Source organism: Xenopus laevis, chromosome 3S (genome assembly GCF_017654675.1).
Source record: "Xenopus laevis strain J_2021 chromosome 3S, Xenopus_laevis_v10.1, whole genome shotgun sequence".
NCBI classification, from domain to species: Eukaryota; Metazoa; Chordata; class Amphibia; order Anura; family Pipidae; genus Xenopus; species Xenopus laevis.
The window spans coordinates 74,160,109-74,171,077 of record NC_054376.1 but is presented as its reverse complement, the minus strand read 5'-3'; the positions used below and the strand labels follow the sequence as shown (position 1 = coordinate 74,171,077).

Here is a 10,969-nt window from a genome sequence, read left to right as displayed (position 1 = left end):
GAAAATATAATTCAAATGTACAAAAAAATTCGAATTGTGGCAAAAATTCTAATTTGAACCTTCGTAAATCACCCCTGTGTGTTCCTGGAAGCCCAATAATGCTAATAGCGTCATAGAAAAGGCAATGCTTCAGCCTGGGTAAAGGAAGTTTTTGCTCTTTGTCACTTCACCCTTGGTGTGGAGCATGCGACTACCACCCATCCTGGAATGACTTCATGGCAGTGACACTACCCAGGAAGTACTGGTTATATTATATGAGGTACTGATTGGATGTAGGGATGTTTTGCCTCCAAGGATTTAGACATATCATGTTAGCAGGAGTATGTAGAATGAGAATGCACCTAATGAACAGATACAGCCTATCGTGGGAGTTGTAAACAATGCAGCATTTAAGAAAGCTGTATATTTCGTTATAATACACAAAAGCTATGAATATCTTTTAAATGATATCCTTGTAAACGGAGAGTTCTGATGTCATCAGTTATAAACGGTGAGTTCTGATGTAATTTCTGTCACATGACTCACTGAAACTTGTGTATTATAATAAATAAAGTACCCCCAGTTGCAAAATATGAGGATATTAGAAGTTACCTTGGAGTTCCATGACCTGTATAAAAACACTCGCCCTTCGGCCTCGTGCTTTTATATGGTCATGAAACTCCTTGGTAACTTAATTAATTATTTTACTAGAGGGGGTACTTTATTCACTATACAAATATATTTGTATATACTGTCAAAAAGTTCTCACGTACATACAACACAATGAGTACACAGCCATATTTATGAGAAAATGTGCACTTTTTGTAGAAATGTGCAGCGTGTTCTATAGTAAGTTAGCTTTCAATAAATAGCAAACAACACAATAATACATGTTAGTTTGGCAACATCACTTCATGTAAAAGTGACAAAAACTTTATATATATTCAATCTCCAAATTGTAGGTGAGAAATATTAGTGTCCCAGAGGTCTGTCCCCTGCTAATCTGCTATATTTAGACAATTAAAAACAAAAAAACAGATGGTTCAAACAATATGTATGTAAAGGTAGATGATGTGGATACGCAGTGTCTAGAATCACTACATAAAGCAAAGTAAAATAGAAAATTACTTCTGCTACTGAAATAGATTATTGGGAACCCATGTCTCTCCTTACATCTCACTTTTCTATCTGGCCTTCTGTCATTCTGCTATATATGCTATGTGCAGTATAGAGACATACTGGCTTCTTGCTTCTTCCCCTCTGGTCTCTGAACCCATATTGGAAAGTGTGAGCACTGCATGAACCTGTGTCAGTGGGATTGAGCTAGTCTAGGTATAGCTTTAAATTATGTCTTTTTGAATAATACAGACCTTAAAGGACATGTAAACCCCCCACAAAAATGCAATCAGTGAACAGCCTCTTTGAAAACTTTAGATAACTGCCACTCGGGTTGTTAAGGCTGCAGCATCCCCTTAATCACTTAGAAATCCCTCTACTCATCTAACCCACTCTGCCCCCTCCCTCAGAAATTTACTTTGGCTGTTGGCTCATGAGCATGCTCAGTTCTTCTCAGCTCAGATTACTAAACACTCCAGTCTAACTGCCAATGAAGAGATAGCATTGCTGGTTCCCATAGAAACTCTGTTCTAGCTACTTGATCCAATTTTTTCTCCCAACCACCTCTCCTGAGCTCAGCTTCACCATTACAGTGCTTAACCCCAGCGGAACTTTTTATCAAAGTATGTTGTGCCTGTGTAAACCTGCATTCTGCATTGCATGATCTTTACAGCATACATGTCCTGTTTGCAGATGTCAATGATGATGTGTCAGAGGGAAAATGGCCGCCGGCTGATATTTGTTTGAGGCAAATGGAGGGGGTATATGCAGTACAAATGATGTGGCTTGGGTGGGGGAGATATGCCTAACTTATATATATGGTAGGAAAATGTAGGCTTTACATGTCCTTTAAGAAGATATAGTAATCTCTGGGGCACTGATCTAACTTGTGTTTCTTTGTGAAAAGCATATACATTTTGAATTCTCTTTATAAGGCATATTTAACAATTTTACCTCAGAAGGTACAATCCCACAACCACATTTATAGAAAGAGATGTCATATAGTTGGAACTGCTTTCTAAACAAACACATCCAATAAAGGCCTTGCATGGCATTAACTGTCTAAAGGCTTGAATTGAACTAAGGTGCAGCTACTAAAAATACATTTCCGTTTGAAATTGAAAATATATATCTTTTTGTGCTTTCTTCTATTTTTATAGATTCACACATTTCACAAACATTATTCTTTGCAGAAAACATTCATTTTTGGAATGTTATTTCTCTCAAAAAAATGTATACACAATATACAAAATTCCTGCCAAATATTAATACACTTGTTTTCACAGATAAAAAAAACAAATAAAAATGAAAAAGTTCCTGGAATTTGTTTTGATTGCGCACCGTTCACTGTACTGTATTATTTCTACTTAGGCATTACCAAAGGAAGACTTCAACAATGCAAAGAACATGAAGAACAACAAACACCATGACAAATTGCAAGAAAAACTGCACAGTAATGCACATTGCCTTGTGCAAATTACAATTTGGAGATTGTCTGAAAGCACACTGTATAACTTAAAGTAAACAAGTAATCGAGTGTTGTTTCTTGTACCCTTTTCCCACTGAAAACATCATGAAACCTAGATAATATTGTTATTTAAAAAGTTCATTTTGAACTGTAGAAGGAACCAGACCAGAAGCAGGACTGTGAGGTCACCCATAGCTGCCCTTCCTTGGAAGGCTATTAAATGATTAACACGCATCTGCAGAGGAAAATTATTCCACATCAGACGCATCATTGTCAGAGAGATGGTAATTACTTCCCTTGACTCTTATATATTCTATATACCTCCCCTCGTCGGAATCAGAGGCACCACATGTACACAGCCTGCTTTCAAATAAAGATTCCATTTCCTCCAGTTTCTTCCCTTTAGTCTCTGGAAGGCACCCATAAATAAATATGAGTCCCACACATGCAAATCCTGCATATAAGAAGAATGCTCCTGTAAAAGAGAAAAAAAAATCAGCATATATTTCCATTTAGTAATACTGCACTATACAGTTATAAACTCGTCTTTTTTTAAGCAAACACTGTTCACAAGTATATTAGTAAAACGCATTACCCTAATTTATGATTCACTGCTTTATCTTACCAGATATCGAAGGAGAAAATTTAACGCCTTCTTCTTTTTTGACGAGTTCATTCAGTTGGGCTTATATTTTTTTTTAAAAAAGTGCTTAAACACTATTAAAACAACACTATCTGAACTGCCATATATTCTTTACGCAGACATACCTGATTTTATAAATTGAAAGAAAATCATGACAGTCTCTTTACAGTGTAATAAAAGCCCTCCCTTACCTTGTTCCATTGTAAAGTAATAAATGGAAGTCCCTCTGCTTTCCATAGAATCTGTGCAGTACCCACTATGGAAAATAGAGGGACTACCCTGTTGAGAAGTCCTAGAATCCATCACTTCACAATGGAACAAGGTGAGTGAGGGAGGGAGGGAGTTGAATTACACAGTTTACGGAGGTTGGGAAATTACCACGTGCCTGCACTTCACACTGCATTTTTTATGTAGTGCTCTGCCCTTCTTCCCCTGGTCTGTAGTAAATGACACTCTAACCCTTTAAGAAATTACTGCTGCTTTGATGACTTCAAGTTGACACAATGTAAAAGGAATAGTTCAGTGTGAAAATAAAAACCAGGTAAATAGGCTGTGCAAAATAAAAACAATTTCTTATATAATTAGTCAAAAATGTAATGTATAAAGGCTGGAGTGACTGGCTGTCAAACATAATAGCCAGAACACAACTTCCTGCTTTACAGATCTCTAACTCTGAGTTAGTCAGTGACTTGAAGGGGGGCCACATGGGACATAACTGTTCAGTGAGTTTGTAATTGATCCTCAGCATTCAGCTCAGATTCAAAAGCAAACAGTTATGACCCATGTGGCCCCCTCAAGTGACTGATTGGTTACTGCCTGGTAACCAGTCAGTGGAAACCAAGAGAGCTGAAAGTAGCAGGAAGTAGTGTTTTGGCTATTATGTTACACATCCAGTCACTCCAGCTAGAGTCCTGCAGTGGGTCGGGTACCTGCGGGTTGCCCTCAAAAAAAGCTGGTACCCTGTGGAATAAGGGTAGGATTTTCAGGTGTGGGTATAGATGCGGATCTGTGTGTCGCAGGTTGGGTTGGGGGTCTCATCTTAATTTCTTATCTTATGTTATATTGTCTATATTTTAATCCTTTTAAAATTTTACAAAACTTGTTTCTGTCCCCACCCACTTTTGATGATATCACCGGTTTGCAGCAACACCACTTCCTGTTTGATGTGGTCAGCAGGTTGCAGGTTGTGGATAAGGCAGTTGCGGGTCCCGTGCAGGTAGCGGATCAAAGTGGGTAAATATGCGGGTTGCGGTTCAGGTCACGGCCTGCGGGTTTGGGTCGGTTCCGGGTCTTAGAAATTGGTTCAGCGCAGGACTCTAACTCCAGCCTTTATAGATTACATTTTGGACTAACTAACTATATTAAAAACATTTTTTATTTTGCATATATTAAAAACATTTTTTATTTTGCACGCCTATCTATTTACCTAGTGTTTATTTTTATACTAAACAATTCCTTTAAGGTCTGTGACCAGCACGAGTCCCAAACAATCTGCCATCTCACAAGGAGAACACTGGAAAGGACTGTCCACTGTTGGCTATAGGGTGAGCAAGAAATGAAAGTGTTCAAATTGTCTTGTATAGAACATAAACAATTTCAAACACCCATATGTAGTATAAAATGACAGCAATGAATATTTACTTTAAACAGGTGACCAGTACATGCTATTTGCTAATTGGTTGCTATAGGTGATTAAAACTGTAGCAGACTTTACACCTTACATTAATGTTCAGAGATATGTAAATGTTTGTAAGTGTACCGAGTTGTGCTTGCCCTAAATCTGCAGAATGTCGAGAAATTTATAATACCCACATGCAAATACACATTTCATAATGCATTTATATTAATAAAATGTGCAGTACTGGTTTATACCAAGTAAGATTTGCTTTACGACTGATAATAGCCTTGACCATATCACACAGATGTCTTCAGACCTAAAGCAATTACTACAAATATTGGTCTTCTCGTCAAAAGCAGATATTTAGATCATTTACTGCAGAAGGGCAAAGAACATTATTTGTGCAATTATAAAGATTCCAGAGATTAACCCACTATGAGCCCACCCTAAAATAATTGTGGCATGCCTCTCAAAAGCGTAACAAAATGTTAACAAAAAAATCTTTAATAGTTTGGCCTTTGAAGGCAATCCCGCTTTAAAAAAAGAAAAGCCACCAGCGTGTTTTTCACTTTTTATGACTTTCTGGTGTACAGGATGTGACTCATGTCACTGACATAAGATTGAAGAAGATGAAGCCTGTTCACTAGGTCTAAGGTGGCGAAGGAAACTCTGGTGAAAGCGGTAACGTTCAGTAAAATCTGCACTTCAGTGAATTTGCAGAGTGACGACCGTTCGCCACAGCGAAAAGTCGCCTGCCGATAAGTGTACGAACGAACGCTTGCTACAGTCTCTTTCACTAGCGATTTGTCATTTGAGCCTGTTAGTGAATTGGCAATGTCCCTGCGGATTGGATTCCTGGCAAGTTTTCACTAGCGATGGCCACTTCGTGAATCGGCCCCATGATTGAAACCAGTTTTCGTTGGTATACAAACAAGCAATTTCAGCATAACAGAAATAATATATATACACACAAGTTTAAACCCCAATCAAAAAGAAAAAAGTCAAAAGGTTTATTTCAACAGAACATTTGTTTTAAAAGGATCTTCTTACCATAGTATGTGAGATACTCTGCTGTGTGTAAGAATGTGAGTGAAATCAGGACATTAAAAATCCAATTCACTCCAGAGGAACATGCGTTTCCTGTACTTCTTGCCCACAAAGGATAGATTTCAGAATTCACAGTCCATGGCATTGGCCCCATTCCTAAAAATATATGAAATCACATTTAACAAGTACTATACACCACACAGATGCCTGCAGGGAAATCTACGGTCAAAAAGTCCAACTTTAGAGGTAAAAGCAAGGGTAAAATACAGTCTCATGAAAATGCTTATATTTGCAGAATTATTGTAAAAGACATATTAAAAAAAAAAGGATAAACAAGTGAGAAGTTCATTAGGTGAACGCTGGAGTCAGTTTACAGAGAACATATGGACAGCCTATATGTGTGACTGCCACATTATGCCTATAAATCAAACATTTATTCACATCCATAAATACAAATGTTTTTCTGCTGCAATTCTAGAATATCACAGTTTATGAACATGCCGTTTGTGTGTAACTAGTGTAGCGCAGCTGTTTACATTTTTTACAGTTCAAGCTACCGGTAATTCATTTAACTGCACATTTTTATGGTTTCAGGATTCTATACAGATTCACAGCTGAATCAGAGCACAACTGAAATCAGTAGAAAAGTTAATGCATGCAGTAGTAATACATTTTAAAATTGCTTTTTAAAACATACGACATTTCTCTTCCAAAAGCAGTGGAAATTGGAATGGAATGATTATCACACAAAGATGCGGCAGTGAGGATTTTCGAGCAATAACATGAGTGCACCATTAGGGATAGGGAACTTTTTTTTCGAATGGACAGCTATTTCTGGGTGTTGTCTGATATGAGCCACAAAAAGCCCAGTGTGCCATTCATTAATGCATAAGGATGATACACACTTTCAACTGTTTAAAACATGCCTTATGTGGGAGCTATTGCATTTCTGACATCGGTGTCTTAGAAGTGCTAAGCCATGCATTTGGGACTGTTCTTCTGCAGTATGGTGGAAATTAAGTTGTTACTGGAAATAAACAGTGAGAACACAAGACTATTAACCATAATTACAGGTTTTACAACATAAGCACTTTGAGGATTTATTATCTTTACTAAGAGGCAATACAACCCATTTAAAAATAAAAAATGAGGCAAAATAAAACATTACTTCAGAGCTGGACAATCTAACAGTTCTGAGGAAATTTAGATACAGGGTTTATCCATCTTGCACACTGGAAAAATAATTGTATATCCAGTGCAACAGATCAAAGAAGGGTTCTGGTTTACTTCAAGGAGATGTTCTGGCTAATGTTATCACTTCCTAAGAATATACATTTACTGTAGAGCTTGTTAAACAAATTAATGTTAAATAAGGAATCCGTGATGGCTGATTCAGTTAATGCCTTTAAGAATGGCTTGGATGATTTCTTGGACAGACATAATATCAAAGGCTATTGTGATACTAAGCTCTATAGTTAGTATAGGTATGGGTATATAGGATTTATGTGAAAGTATGGAGGGGGTGTGTGTATGGATGCTGGGTTTTTATTTAGAGGGGTTGAACTTGATGGACTTTGTCTTTTTTCAACTCAATTTAATAATGTAACTTGTAATAGTAATTTCTTGGAAAATTTTGGTAGAATGCTAGAGATCACTTTCTCACGTGCAATACCATTTTCATGTGTTCAAACAACAGACAATTTCACAGGCAACCACAGAACAGTTCCATCAGCTAGAAATGTGGCAACCAACTTCACCTAAGCATATAGGCTATATTTTTGCTGTCATAAAATGGCCGAAATATAGAAAATAAGCGGTTTTGCTTGCTAAGGGCATTTGTCTTTTTTGAGGGCAGAGAGACAAAAAAGTTGGTCACTTCTGGACAACAAATATTTTCAGCATTACACATGATCACATGACAATATAATCAACAAAGTAAACTACAGCAATAACTATAGAATAACCATTACAATAATATTAATGTAATTTACTACAATGCAGTTTGGAGAGCCTGCTGTTGATTTAAAATGAGAGTAAAAGATCATTCTAAGCCAAGGCAATATAGATGCCAGGGTTGTATTAAAAGAACGGTTTAGTGTAAAAACAAAAACTGAGTTAATAGATAGGCTTTGCAAAATAAATGTCTCTAATATAGTTAGTTATGCAACAATGTAATGTATAAAGGCTGGAGTGACTGATGTCTAACATAATAGAAAGAACAGTAATTCCTGATTGTCAGCTCTCTACCTCTGGGTTAGCCAATGACTTTAAGGGGGGCCACATGGGACATAACTATTCAGTGAGTTTGCAATTGATCATTAGCATTCAGCTCAGATTCAAAAGCAAACAGTTCTGACCCATGTCCGCCCCCCTCAAATCACGGATTTGTAATTTGCAGCAACTATAGCAAGAGTGAATAATACTAATAGCAATCTTGCTAGTGACACTGACAGACTTCGTCTTGCTGATTTTCCCCAGCTCCATTACAAATGCTGCAGGGAGCTTTATGAAAGCTATTTTTATACGTTGAGCTTCAGATGGTAATTAAATCATAGCTTTTTCCAATTTTAGACCAGCAATGCAATAGTGATTATGATGAAATCATAGTTCTTACCAGGTGCAAAGAAGACCAAATACAAAATGAGTCCTACAAGAGCAGTCCAAGAGTATGAAGTGGGACAGTAATTATAAGCCCACATGGAGCCCTCTGCTTTGGATCTGCTTTCATTCATACATCTGGAAACGACAAAATATAACAAAGAAACAATCAACAAAAAGCAAAAATAATTGATTCTACAGCAGAGGTTTTCAGATTTGTTCAGTTCCAATATGTGTTTAGGCTTCCCAGTTAAAAGGCCCCAGATATTTAAAAACAATGGTATTTTGGCCCTAGTTCAGAGAATATCTAGTATATAAAATCTGTATGTCCCCAAAACAACCACAACTGATCTTATAGAAAATGTTCAAGAGTCCCCATTCTTCCCAAACTTTAAATAGCTGTAATGATGCACACTCTTAGGACTTGACCTGGGCATCACACTATAAAAACCACTGTGTTATAGCAACACATTAGTAACTTGTACAAGTGCTCAAAAATATGTTTTATGGGAATGCTGGATTTATTCCTCTGATTTTATTAAAACCAATATAGATTATAAAGCTCAATGCAAGCAGGTTTAGCAGTCAGTCGGAATCTCCTTCCAAGCCCACCTCTTATATCACTAACATCAAATCCCAACTAGAGAGCAAAATTATTCACTATGTTTGATCACCAGAATGCTCCAGTGCAAAGTTTAAAAGCACCCATGTCCCCATTTCCTGCACCTCCATGCCAAATATAATATCACATTTTTATATTATTGTAAAAAAATAAAAAGATGTAACAGGAAGGCTACCATATTTATTTTAACTTAAAATAACTTAAAAAGGAAATTCGTTTTTTTACGTTAGGCCTTTTATTTCCAAGGGCTTAAAGATTATATAGTACTTTACCTTCCCCATGCCGATCTGTCAGTAGATTCTGGGTTAACAGGGATGCATGACGAGTCAACTATACTTGAGCCGTTCTTCTTGAAGCAGAACCCACAGTTTGGATCTAACATACATTTGCTACAATAACTGTGAAACAAAAGCAGCATTAGACCTGCAACATCTTTGATGCATTTATTTAAACAGATGTACATTTAGATGCAAGTGTCTGTGGGCCTAATTGGTATATATTATTCCGTAAACAGCTTCAAATGTAGTATAATAATATTAAAACGGATATTGTTTGTGGTCTTTCTATAAACAAATATATTCATATATAAATAGTGAATGACAGCATAGAGTAACTGTAGTTATTAGATGGAAATTGCATATTGCAGGCTTTTATGACTCATTTGTAATAGCTTTAGGTGAAGACTATACAAACTATCTAGAAAATGCCATGCACACAATACTATACACCAAGTACAGACATATACATCATTGTTGAATCCAAGAATATGTTCTGGATTGCCCTTTAGATAATGAGTGTGAAAAGTGCACGGCATATTTAATTGTAATAAGAAAATGTATCTATACAGCCAGTTCCCAGTGAATCATAAAAGGGCATGACTCCAAGGCATATGTTAAACCTTTTTTCTACTAATTAAATGTTTTTTTTCCATGTTTGAAGTCTTTTATCTATTTCTGTTCTCTATGAACATTTTAAAAGCGGAGAAGCTTGGAGAGCTAAAATGGGCTTTGCAGCTGGAATTTCTGATTTTCTCTCCCCCCCCACATAAACCCCACTCTAGAGCTTTTCATACACAATGGGGTCAGTTCGGTCAACTACAATGTTCGCCATGAAATTCACTTACAATAAGATATAGACAGTGAAATGTCAATATATTGACATAAATTAGTCTAATGGAAAATGTTTAACAAAATGGATCAAATTGTTAATTTATGTCCTGCTCTCTAGGCCATGGGCGAAAGCACTAGTGATAAAATGGGATGAAAAAAATAAATTGAGGATAAGGAGCAGTCAGCAATTTGAATAATAGTTTTTCTAAACAACATAAATCAACAATGTTTCAAAGTTGTGAAAAAAGAGTTCACAATATACCTCACAATATGTTTGTCTTGTTTGCACAGGATGGGTGGGACCTGTTAAGGTGGCCATACATGGGTAGATTAAAGCTGCAGATATCAGTCCTTAAAATCAATTCGGTGGGCTTATCTGCCCGGGGGCGTCTGATGGGTCGATATCTGCCCAAAAATCGGCCTGATATAGATCGGGAAGGTTTGATTTGTCTTGAGACCGAGGACCCCATCTGATAGTGTGGTCCTACGACCTGTTAGCGCACATTTCCTTCATATAATTTGATTGGTTGGTTTTAGGGCAAACATTCGGATTAACTTGATATCACTCTGCTGTTGGTGGGAATATCGGGGAAAGATCCTCGCCAAATGAGCGGATTTTATAGTGTATGGCCAACTTTATCCAGAATACTCTGGTGGGCCACTGGGTTTTCCAGGTAATGATCTTTCTGTAATTTGGATCTCCATACCTTAAGTCTATTAAAATAGTTTACACATTACTTTAACTCAACAGGATTGTTTTGCCTCCAAC

The 10,969-nt window shown here is 36.9% G+C and overlaps 1 protein-coding gene across 1 annotated transcript in view; it reads right to left on the bottom strand.

The window, feature by feature from the left end:
* Nucleotides 1-2,237: 2,237 nt before the first annotated feature.
* Nucleotides 2,238-10,969, bottom strand: part of slc2a13.S (solute carrier family 2 member 13 S homeolog) — a 60,547-nt gene continuing 51,815 nt past the window's right edge. Inside the window, exons 7-10 of the mRNA XM_018255790.2 lie at nt 9,364-9,489; nt 8,486-8,607; nt 5,875-6,027; nt 2,238-3,038 (exon numbers count right to left, since the gene is read on the bottom strand). Of these exons, the coding sequence (XP_018111279.1) occupies nt 2,812-3,038; nt 5,875-6,027; nt 8,486-8,607; nt 9,364-9,489 (628 nt within the window). The 3' untranslated portion in view covers nt 2,238-2,811. The remainder of the gene's footprint in view (nt 3,039-5,874; nt 6,028-8,485; nt 8,608-9,363; nt 9,490-10,969) is intronic.